At 52.2% G+C, this 25957-nt stretch overlaps 1 protein-coding gene across 1 annotated transcript in view; it reads right to left on the bottom strand.

Annotated features, from left to right (window-relative positions):
- The window catches only part of LOC103015199 (protein FAM178B), a 62414-nt gene that overhangs the window by 33414 nt on the left and 3043 nt on the right, over nt 1–25957 (bottom strand). Inside the window, exons 4-9 of the mRNA XM_057558671.1 lie at nt 24476–24580; nt 19590–19742; nt 13229–13334; nt 12186–12284; nt 9564–9648; nt 9268–9333 (exon numbers count right to left, since the gene is read on the bottom strand). Coding sequence (XP_057414654.1) covers nt 9268–9333; nt 9564–9648; nt 12186–12284; nt 13229–13334; nt 19590–19742; nt 24476–24580 — 614 coding nt within the window. The remainder of the gene's footprint in view (nt 1–9267; nt 9334–9563; nt 9649–12185; nt 12285–13228; nt 13335–19589; nt 19743–24475; nt 24581–25957) is intronic.

The raw sequence follows: 25957 nt of genomic DNA, 5'->3' as shown, positions 1-25957 counted from the left end.
AGGGGACATGGGTTCGAGCCCTGGTCCGGGAGGATCCCGGAGTTGCCGCGGAGCAACTGAGCCTGTGCATCACAACTGCTGAGCCTGCGCTCTAGAGCCCGCGAGCCACAGCTACTGAAGCCCGCGCACCTAGAGACCTGTGCTCCGCAACAAGAGAAGCCACTGCAATGAGAAGCCCGTGCACCGCAACAAAAAGTAGCCCCTGCTAGCTGCATCTAAAGCCCACGTGCAGCAACAAAGACCCAGCGCAGCCATAAATAAATAAATAAATAAATAAATAAAATTTATATATAAAAAATGAAGCTATACAGATGGCAAATAAGCCTATGCAAAGATCATCAGGTTTTAGGGAAATGCAAATTAAAACACAATAAGCTATCGCTACATACTTCTTAAAAAGACTGACTATACCAAGTGGTAGGGAAGATGTGGAGCAACTGGAACTCCCCCACACCGTTGGTGGAGATGGTATGACCACTTAGAGAAAAATAGTTTGGCAATGTCTTAACAACGTAAACACACATTTATCGTATGACCCAGCCTATCCACTTGTAGATGTTTACCCTAAGGGACCTCCCCACAAAGACTTGCATAACAATGTTTATAGCAGCTTTATTTTAATAGCCCCCAAACTGAAAACAACCGAAATGTCCACCAAGAGGTGACTGGATGAACAAACTGTGGTACTGCCCTGCAACAGAATACCACCGGGCTATTGAAAGGGATAAACTATTGATACACACAATAGCATGTGTGAATTTCAAAGTAATTGAAAGAAGCCAGACCAAAAAAAAAAAGAGTACCTACTGCATAGCTCCATTTATATAAAATTACAGAAAATGCAAACTAATCTGGAGTGACAAAAAGTAGATCGGTGGTTTCCTAGGGACAAAAGGGGAGAGAGATCAATTAATTACAAAGAGGCACAAGAAAATCTGGGGGGCAGGGGACAACGGATATTATTTTTTGATTGTGGTGACAGTTTTATGGGTATATACCTGTGTTTCGTGTATAAGTTGTACACGTTAAATGTGTATAGGTTAATGTATGTCGATTATGCCTCAACAAAACTGTTTTTTTTTAAAAGATGAGTTTAAATGTAAATGTAAGTGTTAATGTTTTCTTTTCACACCCTGGGGGCTCATCTACCTCCAGGACCCCCCCGACTTTGGAGAAAACCCTGTCCAACTTGTGCTATGTGGGCTGTGGCTCTCCTGACACCCAGGGAGAGAGCTGGGAAACTCTTAGAAGAGGAACTCTCCACTGGAGGCAATTTCAGATGAATACCGAAATGACGGAGGAAAGATGGTGTAAATACAACCTGTAAATATAAAAACATACATTATGTGGATTGTGCATTAATTCTGCTCCTGGAAATCATCACGAGAAACTGTTAATAATGAGCACCTGGGGAGAGGAAGGGGCCGTGGGGAGTGGGCAGGGAGGGAGGCGTTCGCTTTTCACTTTGCACCTTTCTCTTGTATTTGAATTTTCAGCACTTGGTACCTAGGGTACTTTTGAAAAAATAAAATCGGGTTCCATTGGCTAGTGAGTTTATTGGTCATCTTTTGGTTTGTGTTATTCTTTTTACAAGAAACTATCTTATAGATATTATCTGGGAGGGAGGAAGGAAGGAAGGTTGAGAAAGAGGAGGAGAGAGGATGCAAGCAAGCAATGACAGAAAGGAAAGCCACCCGCAAAACGGGGCTCGCCCAAGAGAAATTACGACCCTGGAGCTCTGGGGACAAAGGGAAAAGCATGGTGACCAAATGAGAAAGGACAAAGTGTCCAAAGACACTGCTCATGAAAACAAAAGGAATTTGTTCTGAGAGCTAAATTTCTCGCCCACTTAAAAAACATCCAAAGAATGTACTGGCCAGGGTCTTTTTATTTTGTTATATTGTCCCCCTCCCACACAACTATCACAGAAGCTGGCAGGGAATGGAATGAGTAGGTCAGAAGGAACCACACTGTCTTGGAAACCAGTGGGAAAGAAGCTACACCTGTTTTACTTCTCTTCCAAAGTGTTTCGATCTCACTGACGGAGCTGCTCTTCTCCAGGCACTGCTGCCTGGTCAGTATGATTGGCACTGGGTTACTGGCCAGTCCTACACTAGCACAGCCAAAACATGTTTGTTAGAGAAACATGAGGTCATTTCTCGCAAGCAATTAGTTGCACAAGAATATGTTTGCTTTCAAAACCAAACTCTGCCATAAAAAAAAAAACAACAAACCAAACTATTAGAGCTAATAAACAAATTCAGCAAGGTTGCAGGATACACGGTCAATACACAAAAATCTGTTGTATGCCTACACACTAGCAAGGAATGATCTGAAAAGGAAACGAAGAAAAGAATTCCACTTACGATAGTATCAAAAAGAATAAGATAATTAGGAATAAATTTAACAAAAGAAGTGTAAGACTTGTACACTGAAAACTACAAAACATTCTTGAAAGAAATTAAAGAAGATCTAAATAAATAGACAGATATCTCCTGTGCATGGATTAGAAGACTCAATATTATTAAGATGGTAGTAACACTCAAAGTCATTTACAGATTCAACACAATCACTATGGAAAGCCCAGCTGTCATTTTTGCAGAGACTAATAAGCCAATCCTAAAATTAATATGGAAATACAAGAGACCCAGGATAGCAAAAACAATTTTGAAAAGAGCAAAGTTGGAGAACTCACACTTCCCAATTTCAAAACTTACTACAAGCTACCGTAATCAAGAATTTGCAGTACTGGCATAAAAACAAATATGTGTGTGTACACACACACACACACACATGCACACACATATATCTCAATGGAATAGAACTGAGAGTCCAGAAATAAACTCGTACATCCATGGTCAACTGATTTTCAACAAGGGTGCCAAGATAACTCACTGTGGGAAAGAACAGTCTTTCAACAAATGATACTGGGACAAGTGGATATCCACATGCAAAAGACTGAAGCTGTACCCCTATCTCACACCATATACAAAAATCAACTCAAAATGGATCAAAGACCTAAATGGAAACGCTAAAACTATAGAATTCTCAGAATAAAACATAACAGAGGGACTTCCCTGGTGGTGCAGTGGTTAAGAACCCGCCTGCCAATGCAGGGGACACGGGTTCAAGCACTGGTCCGGGAAGATCCCACATGCCGCGGAGCAATTAAGCCCGTGCGCCACAACTACTGAGCCTGCACTCTAGAGCCCGCGAGCCACAACTACTGAAGCCCGCGCCTAGAGCCCGAGGCCACCGCAATGAGAAGCACACACACCGCAACGAAGAGTAGCCCCCGCTCGCCGCAACTAGAGAAAGCCCGCGCACAGCAACAAAGACCCAATGCAGCCAAAAATAAATAAATAAATAAACTTAATTAAAAAAAACAAACAAACATAAGGGAACATCTTCATGACCTTGGACTAGGCAGTGGTGTCTTGTTTGACATCAAAGTATAGGCAACAATAGAAAAATACAGCTAAATTAGACTTTATCAAAATTAAAAGCTTCTGTGCATCAAAGGCCACCGTCAAGAGAATGGAAAGATAACCCACAAAGTGGGAGAAAACATTTGCAAATCACACATCTGGTAAGGGTCTAATATCCAGAGTATATAAAGAACTGCAACTCAACAAAAAAATACAAACAATCCAATCAAAAAATGAGCAAAGCATTTGAAGAGATACTTCCTCAAAGAAGATATACAAATGGCCAACAAGTACAGGAGCAGGTGCTCAACATGCTTAGTCATCAGAGAAATGCAAACCCAAACCCACAAGGAGATATCACTTCACACCCACTAGTATGACTATTATCAAGAGACGGACAGTAACAGATGTTGGCAAGGATGTGGAGAAACTGGAACCCTCAGACACGGCTGGTGGGAATGTAAAATGACGCAGCCACTTCAGGAAATAGTTTGGCAGTCCTTCAAAACGTTAAACATAGAGCCACCGTATTACCCAGCAATTCCACTCCTAGGCATATACCAGGGAGAACTAAAAACATATGTCCCCATGAACACTTGTTGTGCGAATGTTCCCAGGAGTGTTACTCACAAGGGCCAGAAAGTGAAAACGACCCAAGTGTCCATCAACTGATGAATGGATATAATGTGGTACAGCCATAAAATGCAATATTATTCGGCCGTAAAAAGGAATGCTACGACATGCATGAACCTTGAAAACATTATGCTAAGTAAAAGAAGCAGGCACAAAAGGTCACATATTGTCTCATTTCATTTACATGAAATGTCCAGAATAAGCAAGTCCACTGAGACAGAAGGTAGATTAGAGGTTGCCAGGGGCTGGGAGGAGTGGGGAGTGGGCAGTGACTGCTGAGGTCTGAGGTTTCTTTTGGGGGGTGATGAAGATGTTCCAGAATTAGATAGTGGTGATGGTTGGACAGCTCTGTGAATCATACTGAATCATACATTTTAAAAGGGTGAATTATATGGTACGTGAATTATATCTAAATAACAACAACGACAACAACAATCTGTCCTGGTCTTGCCAAATATTAATGAAGCTTCACTACACCTGTAATGGCCCCCATTGTCCTCCAAGATCTGGCCCGAAACGTCCAGTCTTATCTCCTACTCGGCCCCTTAAAGGAAGCCCCACTCTCGCTGCTCCTGGCTTCCCTGGAATCTCTCCACAGCCAGGGCTGTGCCCAGGGCTGCAAACCAGTAGAACTATATTCTATCTACAGTCAAATAGTCTGCAGATGGGTTCACAGTGGGGGTTTTTTGGGTTTTGTTTTTTAACAGAATTAGTTACCAACAGGAGATTTCACATAAACATCCGTATTCTGGCTACAAGAGATTCTGCCGGCTGCCTATCCAAGAGCCATGCTCCCCTTCTTCCCTAGGAAGGGAACGCTGGTTTCGTCCTGGTGTCTGCTCAGGGAAAGTGGGTCCACCCCAGTGGAGAAACCACGTCATCCCATGGTGGTGAGCCACAGCAACAGAAACAGGCTCTGGCTGTTTGGGCAGAAAACAGTTTTATTATATGTCAAAAACCAGTTGACCTTAAAGCTCATGAAGCTTAAGCTCCAGGACACCTCACCTGCACGGCCCTGCGAGTGTTCTAGGTTAGGTAGGGAAGCCAGGCTGCAATCAGCAGGCAATTCTACATGAACAGTTCTGGAAAATATCCTAAAGAGATCTAGGACAAAGAGCCCTGGTATTTACTTGGTATGATTTCTTGACTCATTCTCAGTAAATGTTCACTTTCATACTTAATTTTCCATGTAGTGAATTAGATGCTCCAGATGTTAACATTACAAAGATTTAAAGCAGCTATTATGACTATGCTCAAGATGGTAAATGAAAATTTGCTCATATTGAATGAACAAATAAGAAATCCCAATAGAGAAACAGAAACTATAAAAGAACAATAAAGGACTAAATGGAAATTCCAAAACTAAAAATTCAAATATTTGAAAGGAGGCTGGAAAAAAAAGAGTCTCCTGGATTCTACCCTGGAGGTATAGGATTCATGAGGCTGAAAATTCTTTAGACAAAGCCACGGTGTTCAAAGGGTACCGGCAGTTAGAAAGGGTCTTCTAGAGCCTGTGATCCAGTTCTGTCTAATGATACAAAATGGAAAGAATGTCCTGATAAAAAGAGAGGAAAAAATATAAGAAGCAATGATCTCTTATCCCTCACCCTTATCCTTTCTGCCTTGAACACTGCTGTCTTGTGAGAACATGATGATGCTTGGAGCTACAGCAGCCATTTTTCAGCCTTGAGGGGGAGTAGTGGGAAGGCAGACACAAGCTAAGCCAGAGTCCTGGTGATGCAAATCTGTTGAACATACCATGGAACAACCTGCTTCTGGATTTCTTGCCATGTGAGATGATAAACTGTTCTTAATTGGACATCTGTTACTTAGAGTCCAAATACATCCCAACTAAAACACAGCATCTCTTGAAAATGGACAGATCTGGCAACACGGAACCAGCCAGCCTCTTTAGACAGGCCAGGAGCTCTCTAGTCACTGATGTCACTAGGTCCCCACTGCAACCAAGTTTGCAATCCCTGCCCTACACGTCTTTTGAGAGATGAATCAACCGCTCCCTCTTCTACAAAGCACTTCCCAATTCCTGCCTCCCCCATCTAACTAGAAGTAGTTTCCCTGCAGTTCTGCCTCTGCCTCCTCTCTATCTCCTATTGTAATTGGACACTTAATCCCCTCCCACCTGACTATCAGCCCCCTGAGGGCAGGAACCATGCCTTATTCATCCTTGTATCTCCCTCTGCCATCTAGTGAGGTACATGAACACAGGAGGCACTCAATGTCTGTTTGCTGAATACGTGAGTAAATACTCTTACAATAAAGAATGTCGGTGTTCCAGAATATCCCATTCTCCAAGCTTATCAAGGAGCTTTTAACAGGTGACGTGTGTTGCTTCTTAAACCAGGAAAACAATTCCCACCTTACTCCAATCCTCCAGCGAACGCTGGGCTCTCAGCCCTTAGCCCCAGTCGCCTGGAGCACACCCATGACAGTCAACTCTGAAGCCTGGATCCCAGGCCCTGCCAGAGACCCGGACCCACCCGGGCTCTCCCCTTACTCAGGAAGCATGCTGTGAAGAAGGCGATTGTGTAAGACCTTTCCCGGGATAATCTGGGAAGAACTTCTGGTCAGCTACATATTCCAGAAAAAGATGGAAATTTACACACCTGCAAGTCTCCCCCATTTTACAAAAGAGAAAGGCCAGGCAACTTGAAAACTCACATACCAATCACAGATCCAAAGCCCCACAGTTCTGCCCCAGAGGGCAATGCCCCACAGAGAACAAGGACACTCAGAGCACCTCAAGTCGTTGACAAATCTGAGAAACATGACTTCCTTTTGCATCAATCCTGGATCTAATTTAACCATACAAATGCTCCCTGAACTGGCAGTTGATTTCCAGTTCCAGCTTTTGGTAGATTCTCTCCTGGCACCTGGCTCTTGACTCTGGACCTGGCCTTTACTTTTTAAAAATTATGTAAAAAACACATAACGTAAAAGTTACCATCTTAACCATTTTTTTTCATCTTAACCATTTTTAAGTGTACAGTTCAGCAGTGTTAAGTACATTCACATTGTTCACCATCACCACTACCCATTTCCAGAACTTTTTCATCATCCCAAACTGAAACTCTGTACCCATGAACAACTAACCTCCCATTCCCCTCCCCCAGCCCGTGGCAACCACCATTCTACTTTCTGTCTCTATGAATTTGACTACTCTAGGTACTTCATATAAGAGAAATCCTACAGTATTTGTCCTTTTGTGGCTGGCTTTTTTCACTTAGCATAATGTCCTCAAGGTTCATCCACGTTGTAGCATGTGACAGAATTTCCTTCCTTTTTTTTTAAAGATTTTTTTGATGTGGACCATTTTTAAACGTTTCATTGAATTTGTTAACAATGTTGCTTCTGTTTTATGTTTTGGTTTTTTGTCTGTGAAGCATGTGGGATCCTGGCTCCCTGACCAGGGATGGAACCCACACCCCCTGCATTGGAAGGCGAAGTCTTAACCACTGGACCACCAGGGAAGTCCCAGAATTTCCTTTCTTTTTAAGGCTGAATAATACTCCACTGCATGTATAGACCACATTTTGCTTATCCATTCAGGCGTCAGTGGACGACTGGGATTCGGGTCCCTTCCGCCATTTGGCTGCTGTGAGTAACGCTGCTGTGAACACGGGGGTACAAATAGTCCCTGCTTTCCCTTTTTTTGTGAACCAGGCCTTCGCCTTTGCCCAAACCAATCAAGATCCTGACCTTGGGCACGGCATTCTGTGGCCCAGTCTCTATTCCAACGGGAGGGAAAGAGACATCCCCCACCACCGCCCCACTCCCCCATGATGCCGGAGAATCGCTCTGCAGTGGAATGAGCTACCAGAGCTGAACTCAGGGGCCCGTTCCCAGCCCCACCCCCTCCTAGTGGAGGGCGAATCAGGGACAACGTGGCAAGAAGCAAAGAAGAGTGGGACATCCCCTCTGACTCTGCGGGAGGAGACACAGACCACCTCGTGCAGGAGAAGAGTGGGACAAGGGAGCCTCTGTTCCCCAAAGGGCAGGCCTGCCGCAGAGGCGGCCACAGGGGCGCGAAAGGGCAGCCCAGGCTGCAGGGGCAGAGGTTATGCAAAGGGAGAGGAGGCCGAGACTGGCGCTATTCAGGGGACCTCAGTTAGAGGGTCCCAGGCGTAGGGGCAGGGGCGGGGGAGGGGGGAGCTGGAGGACTCTGGAATGCTCTAATGTGACAGATGGCCCCCAGCTCAGCCAACGCCTGAAGCAGGGGAGGCAGAAAAGCAGAAATTCAAAGGGCTGGTTGCCGGTGGCAGGGGGCGTTAATGGTGCATCATGGGTCTATAACCTTGGCCTTCAGAGCTACGTGGTTCTGTGTTTTAGCGGGAGGGTGGGCAGACTGCAGCTGGTGGGCAAGGGCACGGTCTGGACACCTGTGGATCCCTCTCACTGTCTGCCCTAAGCAGCTTTCAATAGGTTACATGATATTTTTTGGTGCCAAAGTGTCTAGGTTCAGGCACCAAATGATGACAGCCCAGGAAGGGTGCAGCCACAAAAGGGGAAACTAATTGCTTCTGTGGAACTCTGAACATCTGAAAGGATAAAAATGACTCAGGTACTGGTGGCGCAGTGGTTAAGAATCCGCCTGCTAATGCAGGGGACATGGGTTCGAGCCCTGGTCCGGGAAGATCCCACATGCCTCGGAACAACTAAGCCCATGCGCCACAACTACTGAGCCTGCGTTCTAGAGCCTGCGAGCCACAACTACTGAGCCCACGTGCCACAACTACTGAAGCCCACGCGCCTAGAGCCCGTGCTCTGCAACAAGAGAAGCCACCGCAATGAGAAGCCCGTGCACCACAACGAAGAGTAGACCCCGCTCACCGCAACTAGAGAAAGCCTGCGTGCAGCAACGAAGACCCAATGCAGCCAAAAATAAGTAAATAAACTAAAAAAATAAAACAAATAAAAATAACTTAAGTGTATCCCTTACAGGTCAGGACCAAGGTACAGACTCAAGGCTCTCACTCCAGCCCAGTCCAAACTTAGGGGCTCCTCTGATGCCCTAGGAGCTGAGGAGGGCTGCGAGTAGGGGCACAGCTTCAGGGCCCTCCCCCTTGGTGACTCCAACCCAAAGAGCTTCCCTGATTTGATGCAGATGTTCCTGGAACCCACCCAAGCAAATTGGGGCTCTCAGGAAGAAGTTGGAGGCAAGCTGTCCTTGTAAATCCAGAGAACCCACCTTCCAGACTGTTCCGGGATCCTAAGTCTGTGAAGTCAGCCTGGACTTGGCCCCGGTGACATGGATCTGAGGCCAGATAAGGTGCTGGGGAGCCTGTTGGCTCAGCTTTTTACTAATGCAGGAGCCAGAGCCAAAGATGGCCTGATGTCTCCGTGTCCCGGTGATGCAACATCCCCACTAGCACCTCGCCCACACACTGGGCTGGGGCGGTGCGGGGCTGAGAGCTGAGTACTATGTAGGCTCTCGAGCTTGGGTACCCAGCATGCAAGCTACCGCCCTGCACCCGAGGTACTGACCAGACTGACGGAAGAGTCCGTCCACGCTGAGGTCCCACAGGAGAACAAAGGCTCCCAAAGAAGTTTCTGGAGGCCATGTCAGCAGCTAGGAGGAGAAAAAAACAGGTTAGCTGGGTCATTCCTATGGAGTAATAGCAGAAACCTTTATTACGCCATGTTAAATAAGTCCCATTTAATCCTCACAAATCCACACGGTAGAAGGATATTGTCATTATTGCCACTTTACAGATGAAGAAACCAAGCTCAGAGAGGTCAAGCAACTTCCCTAGGGTCACAGAGCAACGAAGCAGAAAAGCCAGGATTCAATCCCAGGTCTATGTGACTTGAAATCTCCTACTCTGTCCACCTCCCTGTGTGGGAGTCTTGGTCCTTCTGCCCCTCACTCCCTGTGGTCACAGCCATGCCCCTCCAGGGCAGGAACCGGTGTAGGGAAGAGAAAGAGCTCAGAAGCACTGACTACCGTCAGCTGTACAAGGTAAAGTGCGGCCCCTCTTCGTGACCCTCACATCACTTCCGGGTCAGTGCCTTAACTCCGAACATCTGAGCCTCGGGAGACCACTGGCTCTGGGAGGTCCTTGGTACTGAGTGCGGATCCTCAACAAGCTGGTGGGGGGAGGGTGGGCAGGGCACCCACCTGACTCAAACTCACTGGGATTCTTATTCGAACACTCCTTGAGTCTGTGGTCACAGCTGGGGATTTGGAATGTGAACAGAGTGTGACATGGAGACGTGCACCCTCCCCACCAGCGCCATCCAGTCTGGGGACACACAGGCGAGGCCAGGCCACGCCGTGCAGCACACCATCCTCCCTCCGGAGAGTGCTGAGAAAAGCCCGCTGCAGTGGGCGCTCCGGGCACTGCCCCTTCAGGACTGAGGCTCCCACCCCCACGGGCTGGGCACTGCTGCTGGCCGAGGGCCCTGAGCCGAGTGCTGCTCTGGGCATTGACCTCGGACAGAGGGAGTCCCTCACCCAAGGTCACACCCCCCTCTCCAAGTGCAGCCTTCGTCTGATAACTAGCCGATGCTGGGGTCCAAAGGCCAGGACCCCTTGCCTCAAATGGGACAACTCTAAAGGGTACTCCCAGTTCCAGAGTCCCCCAGGACTGGCCGTGGCCTGTCTTGCATTTGCTTTGCTACTCAGCTTCTCCTTCTGCCCCGGCCCTGCTGCCCTCCCTCCCTCACAGGGGTGGCTTCCTGCTTCCCAAGGATCTGACCTAAGACACCAGAACCCTGCCTCCCTCTTCCTTTCCTAACTTTTTCATAGTTGAACACGTGATCGTTCCCCAACAAGAATACAAATTCACTGACAGCATAAGTTTCCTGCTTTTGTCCACCCTCCCCAGCAAGGCTCACCTGGGAGGCATACACTAGGGCTCCAGTGACGAGCTCACATAATTCATGAGCACTAAGGCTGAAGCCTACTCACCCAGCGCCCACTGTTCACCCCACTGAAGCCCCTGGCTTCAGGGAGGGTGGCGGGCAGCAGGAACTAGTCCCCATGGGGACTCAGGATGGCCTTTCCAAAGAGACAGTTGAAGGAGCAGGGTTGGAGCAGTCTGCCCAACTCCCCCACCCCCTAGCTCTCAGAATCAACCCCGGGTATGCATGTGGGACCCGGGTATGCATGTGGGACCCCAGCAGCCCTGTGAGCCTGCTCCCCTAGCTGCCTTTGATTGGGGGTGGTCACTGAACCCCTCTTAGGCCAATCAGACTCTCTTTCCTGGGAATTTACTTAACCATGGAGCCTGAGGTACAGAGAGAAGCCGAAAGCCTGTCCTAGCATCCCGACCCTTGTACAACTTGGTTCCAGCTCGTCCTGAGGCCCAGCTGTATCCCTGCCCTTGGATCCCACGAACCACCCCTGCACCTTCATCGGAGCGCCACCCACCCCAGCAGCTTCAGGCAGCCCCCGTGGATTTGTGCCTCTCACTAACAGCGTGCAGTTCTGAAGTACGCGGAGCCCCACGGCCACGTTCTACGCATCTAGCTGGGACACCATTTCCAGAACCTTTCTGTCCCTACAGCTCAGCATGTAGCCTGTCCTGAACCAAGGTCTGCAAAGGAACCAATGCTACTGTTGCTGTGGGAAAATGTTTCAAGTGACAAGAAAACCAAAACCTCGGAAGTGAAACATCAGAACCCATCCTAAAGCCTGTAGTGTGATCATGTGAGTGGCAGACAGCAGCTGCCCTGCTCCTCCTTCCCCTCCGGAGACAAAGATGTTGGGCAGGGTCTCCCCCAGAAGAGGCCCCCAAGGCCAAGTGCACCCCTTTCACTGATCTGACTTCAGCCGCGGGCAGGGAGAGGAGGAGCTTTGTTTCTCCTTGCTGAAGATGGAGAACCTGACCTCTGTGCTAACTTCATTTCTTCCAGATGATGCCCAGACCCTGGGCAGAACCTCGGGGGACTCTAAGGACAAGGCAGGTCACAGGATTTCCTCACTCAGCCTTCACGTGGGACTGCCGGCCCCAGTTTACAGAGTAGAAACTGAGGCACGGAGCTGATGTTAAATAACTCCCCAAGTCACACAGTAGGATGTGGAGGAGCAGGGGTCCTCTGCTCTAGGCGACCCCCCCGCCAGGTGACAGAGGTGGGGGAAGAGACAGGGCGGGGCTCGCTCACGCCTCCACGCCGTGTCAGGGTCACACAAGGACCCTCTGTGGGCGACATCTCAGACCGGCTCTTTGTGCCTCCGACGCCCGACTTTGCGTCTGTCGAGCACTGTGCAAGGAGAAAGAAGCTGCACTGACTGTGGACAGAGAATAATGGCCGCTCTGTTCCCTGTGCGGCCTGGGCCTGGGGGAGGGGCAGCGAAGGGCGGATGGGAAGGACCCCAGAGGGAAGAAGAGAGAGCCAGAGGGCTCTTTCTGGAAGGCAGCCAGCCTGCCGAGGCCGAGGAGTTCCGAGAACAATCCACCCCGCATGCTGGCTCTAATTTACGGCTGGGGTCCAGGCTCCAACTGGCAGGAATGGGACCAGCTGGAACTTGGGACCTGCCGGTCCCCGGGCAAGGGAAGGTCCTGGGTGGGGGCCAAGGCTGCATCCCCGTGCCCGGCATTCAGGTCCCAGCAGCTGGTTCCCGGGCTTTCCCTGCTGGCTTCTCACTGTCTTTGTCAGTGCAAAGGTTCTGAGCCCCGGGCAGAATGCATGTCCCCCTGGCAGCAACCAGAAGGGAAGGGGGGGGGAAGACAGAGCAGCTGTTCTAGGCTTTTCCAGCCGACCTACAACTCCACAGCGGGAGGCAAACACCCGAGCACCCCAGTTCAAAATTCACCAGGGCCCTCACGCCTGCAAGGCTGCTGCAGGGCTGTGCTCCCGCTGCCCATGGGACAAGGGCCAGGACCTGTGACTTGGAGATGAGCCTGGACACAATGCGAGCACCTGCTGAGTGGCCCGGCCGAATCACACAGAGGGCCTCTGGGGGCAAAGCAACACCCTGTGAGGCACATGCTCTGGGGGGACCGGAATGAGACCACAGGCCGGTCCCTGCACCTCCCTGACTCCGTCATCACAAGCCTCCCTCCCTCCTCCAGCCTCAGCTGGGACAAACCCAGCAGCACCCAAGGCCAGAAGAGGGTGGGTGCCCAGCCCCTCCTGCCAGCAGCCCTGCCCAGGCTGTTGTGCCGGCACGCTCCCGCCACCTGGCGGCAGGCCGCGGTCCTCACCTGGAACAGCCACCGGAGCAGTGGCACGGGGTGGTGGCCCGAGGTCAGGTAGAGGCTGCTCAGGAGGCCACTGCGCAGGAAGGAGAGCTGCTGGGCCAGCGGGGAGCTGTGGGAGCGAAGGGACAGAGGGGCGAGGTCAGGGAGGTAGCCTTCTCAACACGCCTGTCTCCGCGAGGCTGGGTTGGGGGGGATGGTTCAGATTTCCGCTTCACCGGGATGCTAGAAGCGCATCAGTCACTACTCTGGACAAAAGTGCTGGTGGAGCCCTGGTGCAAGCATCCGCTGGAAGGTAAAACAACCCTTGGCACCATGAGAATCACCTGCTGTCCACAAACACATGTCACAGTGGGGTTTTTCTTTGGTTGGTTTTGTTTTTCTTTGGCCACGCCGTGCGGCACACGGGATCTTAGTTCCCCGACCAGGGATCGAACCCGGGCCACGGAAGTGAAAGTACTAAGTCCCAACCACTGGACTGCCAGGGAACTCCCTTCACAGTGTTTTAAACACACGACTGAGGAATACAGTTTGTCCTTCCCGTTTGACGGGGGTGGGAGGAAACTGAGGCATTTACCAGGGTTGTGAAAAGGACTTGCGTTGCAATGAGGAGAGGGCCTGGGAGCGGCACCTCTTAGCCAAGGGCTCCAGGCTGCAGCGGGCGGACAGAATTACCCGTGGGGCCCACGTGGAGCCAGCATCCGGGGTCTGGTTACACAGAGTGTGTCTGCCCTGTCTTGTGTTTTTCCGAAACAAAGGGGACACCTGAGAAGATGGGAAAGTAACAGAAAGGGGCCCAAGACAGGGAAGTTTTGGGAAGGAAATAACCACCAAGGGTGCCACGTGGGATTCCTTGGAAACCACATGAGCAGCGACGGTCCCAGGGTCAAGGGGGAAGGGCGCTCAGACTCTCCATGCTCCTGGGGCCCTAACCTGTGATTCCATTCCCGACTGGATCCGGTGGGCCTTTCCCTCCCGCCAGGAGCTGCTGGCGTGGAGAGGAGCCCTGCTTTGAGTACACTGTTGCCCCGACAGATCATCTGGACCCACAGGATCCCAGGTCCCTGTACAACGAGGAGTTGATATATTTTGTGTGGTTTTAGGGCCTCTGGTGGAAGGTGTTTCATTTCAGAGGGGCTGGCTAGACTTCATCACCCTCTTGTAGTCCTGGGCATCCCGTGGAGGCTGGGTGTGGGGTAGGATTCTCCTACTCGGTCCGTGTTTGGTGAATGCCTCTTTGCTCTCTTTCTAGATAACGTCCTAAAGGCAATTAATAAGGATTCCAGAAAATGAAGAAGTAACTTCATGTTTGTTCTTCTTTTTTAATGGCCGAATCCAGGCAAAGAACATTTCAGACAGCATTTAAAGTCATGACTCTAGAGAGAAATTTCCTCGGTCGGCCCAACCTCCTCCTTAATCTGCCAGGAACAGAATGCTCCAAAACAAAGATTCTCCTCGGAGCCAAGCTGCTGTCTGCTTGAGTATATCCAGGCAATTTACAAATTGTGTATGTCTTTTTTTTTTTTTTTTTTTTTTTCAAATCATTTAGGTTCAGAGGAGAAAGCAGCTTTGTTCCTGTGCTTGTGAAGCTGGCCGTTCTAAAGCAGTCCTTTATTTGTACACACAAACACGTGTGCACCCCAGGGCTGCTGGCACACACCACTCTGCTCCACGTGCTCAGTCACACGGATACTTTCATGGACTGACCCCCGCGATGCACGCGTGGCTCAAGCACAGCACCCCGAACACGGACAATACCCAAGCACACCGTGTCTGGAGGGCCTCACAAATTGGCAGGACCTGGCCAGGGGCCATGTGGTAAGGAGGCTGGCGCTCCGGGGACTCTAGGAGACTCTGGCTCTGGCATTCTGCTCGGGGGGCACCCGCCAGCTTCTCAGTAGGGGAATTGATTGTACAAGCCCCTGTAGGCTCAGATAAACACATTTCCGACTGCTGCTCAGAGGGAGAGATACCCCTTGGGTGACAATGTCTCCCTTCTGCTACACCACTCTGCAGTGCAGTTTCTGCCAGAGAAATGATCAGTCTGCCTCGGAGTTCACTGCTGCTCAGCTAGGCTTAGTCTGTAAGACCAGGAGCTGGAGATACGCCGAAAGGGCACGGTCCGGCTGTGCCTCGAAGCGAATGGCTTTCAAGGAATTCTGTGCCGACAGCTAGATGAGATGCGAGCAATCTCCTCCGAGGGAGCTCGGCGTGAGGGCAGTGCTGCCTTGCCTCGGCTGCACCACGAGTCCCGTCACCACTCGGTGGAAGGACAGGCCGGCGGCAGAAGGAACCTCCCGCTTGGTGGAAGGGTGGGGATGGGCCTGGCGTGCAGACACCGCCCTGATCTGAGGCAGGAGGAGAGTCTGCACAGCAGCACGTGGGGAGGCCTGGAGGAGAAGGGAAGCGGGTGGCAGGTGTGTGCGCTGCAAACTCAGACACCGAGGGTTACAGAATCAACTGTTGTCAGATTTACACAAATCCACGGCGTGTCCGCAAGCCAAGAATGCTGACACCGGGTCCAGGTGAGTGCCTGTGCTTGTGGCAAAGCCAAGGCCAAGGTCAGAAGTTATCCTGAGAATGTCAGCATGTCGTGGAGCAAGAAGGGGAGGAGCAGAGTCTCCTGTTGGGCAGCAGATGCCAGGCAGGCCCAGCTGAGCGCGAAGCCCCAGCTGCCAACCCTGAGGATCCCAGCGGGGGGAGGTCCCCACCCGGACAAGGAGCGGCCACAGTCAGAATGCGCTAATCCCCAGCCACCGTGGCAAGGACACGGGGCCACAGGAACAGAAGGAAGGAAGGTCGCGGGGGGCGGGGGTGATCAGCCCAAAAGGGGAATCACACAAAGGCCCTAGCCTGGGTCAGCAGGTTGGGCTCCTGGCGGAGCTCCGACCTTCTGCTTGGACTGTGGGTTCCTGATAAGGCCCACGTCAGGACCCCTCCAGCCCCCATCTCTCGTCTGTTTTATGGGCAGCCGTCCCAGAGGGCGAAGTCTCTAAATGCCTCGGGAATCCCAAGTGATGGCAGAGGGCTAAACAGCGAGTGCCGTTATTTATACAGTATCAGTTTCCGCGCCTCTGCCAGGCTACCCAAATGTTAGCTTAAGTGAAATGCCGAGGAAAAGAACAGCAACAGATAGCGGTCCAAGCGCTCATCCCTGCTCCTCTTCGTCTTCCTTCCTTTGTTTAAACATCAGTGAGCGCCACGCTGGTTAGCAGCCCAGGGATCCCAGCAACCACCCGGCTGGCCGCTTCTGCCGGCTCTGGATTTTGGGGGCAGGCGCAGCCAGCTGGGCAGCTCAGCCCCGCCCACACTCTGTAACTGCTGGACTTATTTCACCCGGGCTTCCCCCTGGCAAAACAGGAGCTGGGGCCTGGGCCTCAGGGAGGTCCGGTGCACGTGCATCATTCACACCGTGAAGCTCCGACCCACCCCCTTCCCTGCCCACTGAAGCCATCGCGGAGGGAGGTCCCCGCTGGCTTATCAGGTACCCCGAGAACAAACTGCAAACACCTCACGGGGAGAGCGGCCGGTGCACCCAGATGACAGACATGGGTCCTGACGCTCCCGCACACACTGCGGGGGCCAGGGGGGGGGCCCAGGGTACTTCAGCGGGCAATCTCCACGCCCCCCCTCACCGGCCCCAAGGCACTGGCTCCTGCCTTGGAGCTGCCTGTGCGCGCGGGTCCTACAGCTTTTCCACTCGGGGCTGGGGGGGGTGGATTAGAGGAGGAGGAAAAAGTTCAGACCCTGGTACCAGCGTCTGTCACAGCATGTGACTTTGGTCCCAGGAACCGACCTGAGGTCAAACGTCCAGCCAGGTGACAAACGAGAGAGGATGGCCCGGGCCACCTCCAGTCCCACAGCTGTGGGTTCTGGGAGGAGATTTCTTGCATGTAAACCTGTGTAGGTCCGAGCCGGGAGGACCAGGCCCTGCGCCCTCCCTCGCTCCGCAATCTGAGACAAACTGCTGGCTTAATCTGTGCCAAGATTTCCCACCTTGTGCAGTGGAAAGAAAGACAATATCCCTCTTCACCGAACAGCAAGAAGAAGCGAATCTACTTCAAGAAGTGATTTTTAAAAATCTCCTTCACTTCTCCCCCCAAACCTCTAATGATAAAAACGATACATGTTTATCACAGAAAGTGTGGAAAATACAGAGGAGTCTAATGAGGAGAATAAACGTCACCTGCAATCTCACAAAGTGTTCACTTTTTCTCCGGTGAGAAATTGAACCATACTGTTCTTTGAGAGATCAAGTAACATTTTCTTCTTCCTCCATCTTCATGCTTCCGGCTGCGCACAACGGGATAATTATTGAACGGCTAGCAAGTAATCCTCACTCTTGTGTCTGGGCTTGAAGTCCTTGGCACAAACAGGAAATAAAAGATGACCCACCCCCCTCCCCAGGCTAAAGGGTGACCTTCAGGAAGTGGCCCTTCCCCAGTGCATGGCAGGCGCCCCCTGACCCGGCCGCGGGCAGGGCGCGGGCATTCCTCCAGGAAGCCCTGCGAGCCAGGCCCTGCAGCCCCATCTCTGCTCTGCTTCGTGAGCAAACCTGAGGGCGCAGGGTCTGGATTCCCCGCTCCAGGGAAGCTGGCTGGCCACCTGGCCCCATCTGGCATGGCCGCTCGGATCCCAGGCCACCGCACCACGGGCCATCTCATCTGTCAAACACTTCCTGCTGGCCATCCAGCCTGGGACAGAAAACCTGCTGTTGGCACAAAGCCCGAGGAGAAGCAGCTCAGGAAGCCGCCTGCCTTTCCCCTCTTATCTCTTCCACTGCCGTGGAGCCGTGCTCTGTCCCTCTCCTTCCTCCAGCTCCACTATCTTTCTTCTTTCCCTTCATTCCTTTCCCCCCACTTTTCATCATCTCTTTATTAGAAATATTTTCAATTTGGCAATGGGAACTTCTACCAATATTCATACCCTCAGACCCAATCACCTCACGTCACATCCAGGGATCTATTCCAGAACTGCAGGCAAAATATTTCTGTATAAGGCTACTCTCTACCACATTGTTTACAATGGGGGGAATAATTGGAAACAACCTGTATGTTGAGGAAAATGAGGAAAATGGTTAAATATGTTCGGGCATCAATGCCATGGGATATAGTTTCACCATTAACATTTCTTTGTCTAATTGCAACATTTGGGCCTTGTTTGGATCCTGATTTCAACAACATATTAAAAAACACTTAAAAGACAATCAAGGAAATCTGAATGCTGACTGATATTAATGCTATTAAGAAATTCCTATATTTTTTAGGTGTAATAATGTATTGAAGTTTTGTCTAAAGATAGAGTCTTTTAGAGACACAGACTGAAGTACTTACAGAATTATATTGTATGTGTCTGGGATTTGCTTAAAAATAATCCCGAGGGGACAACATTAGTGGGCAGGGGTAGAGATGAACCAAGATTGGCTTTGAGTTGGTAACTGATGTTGAGTGATGGGTACATGGAGGTACACTCTACTTTTATGTATGTTTGAAACTTCCCATGATAAAGAGTTTTAAAGGAAACACATCAAAACATTGTTATCTTTCTATTATAAAATAAGATGGACTAGCGGGAAAACAGAACAAGATTCCTGCATTCCAGTGCTAATGTGGCCCCAACCTCCACGTGCCTTACAGGCTGGGGCAGGGGTTGGGGGGGGGCACTGGCGGCCTCTCCTCCATCCCCTCGCCGCCAAGGCCCAGCAGGGCACCAGCCCCCTGGAGGGCCGCTGCACTGTATCCTGCGCGCTTTCTCTCTCTCTTATTCTTAGACATGTGAACTCACAGTTGCAAGCATTGCATGGTATTGTGGTAAAGTTTTCAAAAATCCCCTAAAAAATCAACATAGTCAGGGGTTATGTGATAATGACCATGAACACCTTCTAACGAGAGGAGGACCAGGGTGGCGGTCCTAACGTTACACAGAGTGTACCTGGGGCTGGGGACAAACTTTTCAGGGTCAGCATCACACACAGACCCAAGGAGGAGGAGGAAGCGGCCATGACAGGCTCTGGAGAACTGCTGGATGGCCGGGAAAGTGGCTCCAGTGTTGATGGAGACATAACCCCGAAGGCATGTATGATGGGTGTGACCAGAGCCGTTCCATGAAACTGGGGCATGGGGGAGGAAGAGGCAACACAATCACAGAACAGATGCCTAGTATCTGCTGTAATGTAAGATTTTTTAAAGTGTGTACATCTAAATTAGTAAATGAAATATTATAAGTAGATGCGTGCTATTTCATCTGTTTCCCTAAAAGCTGACATATCCAAATTGGCAAAACACAGCTTTGGATTGCCTCATTTGGGGTGGTCCTTACCACGGGGTTCCCTGAGGGAGGGGCCTGGTAATGCCACGCCGGTGTTTACCTGAGGAACAGCTCTTCCAGGCGGCTCCGTGGCTTCAGGTGTGAACAGTCCAGGATGCAGGGCAGAGGGTGATGCCGGGGTAGAAACACAGTCTCGCCTGGATGTACTGCTGGGATGACCTGCAGTGACACGGAGAACCTCTCCACCAGCTTCCTGGCAAAGCAAGGGGCAGGAGAGCCGGGCATCAGCAGGCACACCTGGTCTGCAGCCTGGAGGGAGGCCAGGGAGGACCAGATGGCTGCCCCCGCCCTGCAGCCCCCGCCTGGTGGAGACCAGACCAGGGACACGGCGCCACCTGCCGACGGAGGCGGAGCCCGAGAGATGCAGACTGAGGAGCCCTTCCCCCTCCCACTCCCTGTCAGACCCCAACCCCTCCCTCAGGGCCTTAGTCCAGGAGCCAGAATCCTGGTCCCAAATCCTGCCCCACCCATGGGCTCTGTTCAAACTTTCACTGAGTGCCCACGACTGTGGGTGTCAGGCGCTGAAGGATGAGTCAGGCGTGGGTTGCCCTTGCACGGCCAGGAAAAGTGTGACGGGATCACGGCAATGCCCTCCAGCAAGGGGACCAGCCTCAGAGCCGCCACACGGTGCCTCGAGGGGCAGAGGAGAGAAGCGCTGGGCGGGCGCAGCAAGTCGGGGAGGGTCCCTGCTCGGACTCTCCCTCTGAGCAGCGTCCTCAAGCTCCCGTGAGCAGGACTCTCCAGGGAGCCTGCTAAACGCAGACACCCAGGCCCACGCTGCCCTGAGAGGCTCATTTAGTGGACCAGAGCTGGGCCCCACGGACAGGTTAGAAACAGGGGGAAGGAGAGGGGATACATTCCGACTCTATGCGCACGCATCTAAGGGAGGCGGTGAAGAGGATTCCTAAGAATGAGGCAGATCTCTGCACCACGCAGGATGGAATGATCCCCTGAGCACAGTACGCAGTGGGTGAAAATAGCAAGCTGCAGAATAGGAAGTGCGTGTGTGTGTGTGTGTGTGCACGCACGTGCAGGTCAACACACAGACATGCACACGCACGTTCTTAGACACACGCAACACCCACACACATCTGATGTGCCTAACCAAGGTCTGGGGTCGTCCCTAGGGAACGGGATGGGGGAGGGGAAGGAAGAAGAGACATTTCCTGTTTATTTCTCGCAACTGTGTTCGGCTTGATTTTGCAGTAACATAACATACACTTAACAATAAAAATAACAAAATAAAACGAGCCACAGGCACTGCACCCCCTCCTCCCACCAGCAGAAGGCCCATACCCAGGTTCTCAGCCAGACCTGAGGCAGTGAACTCGGAGGGGACACTGCCAGGGACTCCCGTGAGGATCTGGGACCGAGTGGCCGGCGCTGGAAGTGGAGGTGCGGAGCTGGTGGCCCACCAGCCGGCCAGAGGAAACCTGTCACTCTCTGGCCAAGCGACCCAAGGTAAGGAGGGTCATCCTAAGGATGAAATGGCACAATGAATGGGAATGACGTCGGAAAACTGGGGAAGATTCTGATCCCGCAGCCTTTGGAAGTAGCCTTGGCAAACCACCACACAAACGGTGAAACAATTTTCTGTTCTGTTAACTTCTTTGCTCTTTGAGTTTTTGGCTATCTACGGTTCCCTATGTTGTTTTTATAATTTTAAGAAAGGTACAAATTATTAGAAGTCTGTAAGAACTAGGCTCATCTGTAAAAAGGTCTCAGCTCCTGTCCCCCACACCATCGTTCAAAGGGACTTTTGTGATGTTAAATATAATGTATGTGCATTATTAAGAACTCTGAGATGACTCTCTCGCATCTAATTGAGGATTTCCTGTGCAGCCCAGCACTGAGGATAAAGCATGATGCTGTGGTATAAATATCCTCCCCTCCCCTGCCCCAGCACACACATAAGGTCTTTTAACTTTAAGGAACAGAGAATATAGGACATTGTCTATTCAAGACGCAAGCAATCCTTGGAGCAGGAGCAGATGATCTGCTCAGGATGACTGGGGGCCTTTCTATGATGCGTAATTGTGGTGGTCACATGACTCCTGGTCACGGGCGACCTGCCCGCCAGATGGTAGCCGGCCCTCAGCCTCGGCCTCACCCGTTCCAGACCCACACCCCTGCCTGGCACCCCCCATCCCACCCCCGGCCTCATTCAGGGATGGAAGAGGCTGCTGGCTTTGTACATCAGTGAGTAATTTTCTTTGAAGCAGAGAACTGAACTGTCCCATCAAAATGATCCCACATCAAAACAACCACCTCAGTGGCTGCTGTCAAAAAAGACTTTCTCAAAGTACTACTTGAAAATGTCACGTGCCCAGAAAATTATCAGCAATTTCATAGCCTGGAACACCGTATGCCCAGATAACTCCCTTTCTGTGGGGAATTTTCAAAACATCCAGGCCATGATTTCCAGAATCCTGGATGCACTCAGGAGAAAGGCAAAGAGCTAGAAAGATTATTCTGGCTACAGAGATGCCTCAAAATGTTTACTTCCAAGGCTATCCATCCAGTGAGCGGGGAACCTGGAAAGCGAATCCACGGCCCCCGACATAGAAAACCGCTTCATCACTCATGATGCTACCAAGGCCTTTGGCCCAAACCCGCTGATGCCATTCAGTCCTCATGCTGTGCAGGGAGCCATCGTGAGACCGCGAGGTGCCCTTTCCCTGCCCCTGGGCAGCGTGTGGAAACGGGGACCAGTTAGGAGACCGGCGTCCCCTAATCCGGGCCAGGGGCCGGCAACTGCACACAGGCTGTGGCCTCCTCTCGCCCGCCTGTTTCTGCAAACGAGGTCTCAGTGCAACACGAGGAGGCTCGTGGTTACGGATGGCTGACATGGTTGACGGGTGCTTTCCCGCCACGGCAGCACAGCCACGCAGCCGCTGACAGGCTGTGTGGTCCTCAAAGCCTGAAATATTTACTATTCACAGGCTTTACACAAAGTCTGCCGATCCCCGATCAAGTCCAAAGACAATTAGCAGAAAGACCTGAGAAAAAAAGCACACGGGCAGCCAAGGTGTTGCTTGGGATCCTCTCTGGGCATCAGTGACGGTGGGAACCATTTGGGGGTCCTGAGAGTGGGGGCCCCCAGGTGTCTGTGTGTCATCGCTCACGCCCCTCGGTGAGGTGAGTGGATGCAGAATGCTGACTCAGCATCAGCACCCAAACCAGACCATCATGGCTGGGACCTGAATAACGTCACCCGGACGCACAGAAAAGGCAAAGCCCGGACAGGCAGGCAATCCAGGGCGTGTGGACCAGCCTGCCCTCAGTCACATGGTGGCACGTGGGGCCTGAGGGAGGGAGGGGAGAAAGGAAAGGAAGGCAGATAGACAGACAGACAGATTTGTCCTGGCTCCACTTTCCCCCTCGGCTGCTGCCCAGTCTTCTCTTTTGCCATCTCCTCTCGTTCTCCTCTGAACCTATTCCAGGCAGGCTCGCCCCCAGTCGCCCCCCAGGGCTGCTCCTGTCAAGGTCACGTGACCTCTACGCTGTGCCCTCCGGCCCCTGCTCTTCTCTCTATGCCGGCTCCCAGCTGATCTCATCTGGTTTTGCAGCTCTAAATGTCACCTATACATGGTGATTCCCAAGCTGGCCTCTCTAGACAAGGGGGTCCTTGTCTTGGTCTCACCCCGGGGGTCCCCCAAGTGAACTCTTCTTCCCGTGCCTGCCACCCCACAGCATACGTCACTCAGCCCTCCTCCATTAAATGAAGACAACTCCGACCTCCCGGCTGCTCAGGCCAAAAACCCTGGGGTCCCTCTGATTCCTCTCTTTCTCCCAGAGCCTCCACCCAGCTCGTCAGCAAACCCTGTCGGTTCTACCCTGAAAACGTACCCAGAGTTTGCCTCCTCCTCACCACCCGGCCCTGACTTCTCCCGGATTACTACCACGGCGCCCTCCGCCCCCACCGCGCCCCGCGCCCCCCAGTCTACCCTCCACCCTGTTCAGACGAGCGGCAGCCAGCTTCCTGCAGCCTCCCTAACCTCCTCTCCCCTCACTGCTGCGGCCGCCGCGAGGCCCTCCCAGGGCCGCCTCTCACCATCTTCAGGGCTCTGCTGAAAAGGCAGCCACTCACAGAGGCCTTCCCTGACCCCTCCTCCGAACCTTCCAGCCCTCCCAGCACTGCTGATGCCCCCTCCCCACTCTCTCCTTTCTCACGAGCACTTGTCACACAGCTTCCTTCATTCACCGTGTGCACTGGTGGTATCCCCGCCCTGACGGCGAGCAACACGGGGGCAGAGACCTCTGTCTGGTTCTCTTCCTGCTGTATCCCCAGAGTCTGCACAGAGCCCAGCACAAAGTTGGCACATAACAGATGTTTAACGGATGGGTGGACAGACGGATGGACAGACGGACGGACAAATGGATGGATGGATAACGGTACCCTGAAGATGAATTCAACTGTGGTCCTCAGGTATCTCCGAGACTCCATGGTACAGATGACTCCAGCCCTCCCTCCAGACAATGGGCCAGCAGACTCCGGCCCAGACGACAGCTCTGACAGAAGCCGCCTTCCCTCCCCACACAGGGGAAGACAGAAAACGTCACATGGCTGTATTTTCCCATTTAAAGTCAGTGTTCATTCAGACTGTAGTTTGAGACCTGGTTCCACACGTTTGGGCAGACAACTGGGGAAGAGCAGGCCGTATTTTATACCTCTCTGTCTTCAAAGGCCCACACTAGACCCTGACACACAGTAGGTGAATAAATGCTTCTCGAATCAATGAACAGATGTGGGATTAAGAGAAGGATGCAGCTTGAGAACTCATCAACAGCACACAAATCACGGTTGAAACCGTCCAAAACCAAGGGCAGGTGAGCACTTAAACCCTCTGCCTGGAGAGGCGGGTGTGGGGATTTGGCCCTGAGTGGGCACACGCCTCCCCTCCCACCTGTGCCCACTCCCCGCACCTGTGCTCTGGTGTGAGCGGCACTTCTTCATCAGGATCCAAGGAATTGAGGTCAAGACAGTCCTGCAGAAGCAGCTTCTCTCGCTCCTGCTCCAGGGCCTGTTCCCTGCCAGAAGGTGAGAGGTGACAACAGGGTCAGTGCAGTGCCTGCTCATCCGGCCCCGTCACTGGGCCGCAGGGGCCTCCCTGGGCACAGCAAGGCCTCGGCATGGGGACCAGGGAGCCCGGGGCCCTGTCTCCCTGCAGAAAGCTCTCAAACTTAGATTCCTGGGGTGGGGGAGGGACTGCACTGCATCAGCTGTGCTGCCTGAAAGAAGACAATTTATACTACACAACTTCAAACGCACCTTTATTTGTGTACTTTGTTCTGGCATTTGCTCGCTTTTTAACACACCAGGGACAGGGCCTAGCCCTTCTGCTCCTCCCTGGTCCAGCCACACTGACCAGGAGTAGCCCCTGTGCCCATGGCTCCCCCGGGCCTGCCTCTCCGACCCCAAGTGGCAGACCCCCAGGGCCTGCTCTTTCCCTACTGCACCTGCCCTGCCCGAGTCCGTTTTCTCCCTCCAGGCCTGAGCGTCTCACTTCCCTTTTCAATTGGCCCCACCAGAGGCCCTGCGTGCCGACCATCATCTTGCCGGAGCCCGGCTCCCTCACCTCCTGCCCTGACCACACGCAAACCCCAAGGGGGCACCAGTCCCCGCTTGGCCTTCTGTGTCCTTGTTCCCTCCGGCTGTTGAGGGAGCCCTGGGACCCCCCGGCCCTCACCCTGCCCTCCGGGTGCTCACCCTGGCTTTGCCCACTGGTCCTCGGTTCTCAAACGCTTCGCCTCCAGCCCAGCCTGTCTTGGGTTCAGATCCTTTGAGCCAGCCACTAGATGATGATTTCCAGCCAAATGTGGCCGGTCCTCCCGACATCGCGCACCCAATTCTCAATTACTCTTCCCTACACAGGCCCCAGCCACCCAGGGCAGCAGGTCCCACGGGAGCTCCCTGAGGCCCCGTCTCATCACCATTCACCCTATTTCCCCCTCACGCTTCCCATCCATTCTCCGTAACGCAGCCTGAGTGCCCTCTCTTAAACACGTGGCAAAACACATCAGGACCTGCTTAAAATTCGCCCACGACTTGACCCTGTGTTCATGAGGCTCCCGTTCACATCTCAGCTGCATCTTCTGCTCTGTCCACTCCCCACACTCTGGCACCGAGAACACCAGTCCTAGCCAGCCAGGAGAGGCACGGTCTGTCCTTCCTGCCTTTACACGTGAACTCACTCCTGCTGCCCTCCCAACTCTTATCCTCCAAGGTCCAAGGACAAGGACCCCCCCTGGGGAGCCTGTCCTAACTCCCAGGCTAAGTTAGATGCCATTATTCCAGGCCCCTCCATAGCAGCTTTACAGCATGGGAAATACTAGAATCATTGCATTCAATTCCAGGTGAGTGGGGCTCACCATCATATCTGTATATCCGGTGCCTGGCACAGGGCA

This window comes from Balaenoptera acutorostrata, chromosome 12 (assembly GCF_949987535.1).
Source record: "Balaenoptera acutorostrata chromosome 12, mBalAcu1.1, whole genome shotgun sequence".
Taxonomy (NCBI): domain Eukaryota; kingdom Metazoa; phylum Chordata; class Mammalia; order Artiodactyla; family Balaenopteridae; genus Balaenoptera; species Balaenoptera acutorostrata.
The sequence above is the reverse complement of the archived record's forward strand: the minus strand, read 5'-3'. Positions and strand labels throughout refer to the sequence as shown.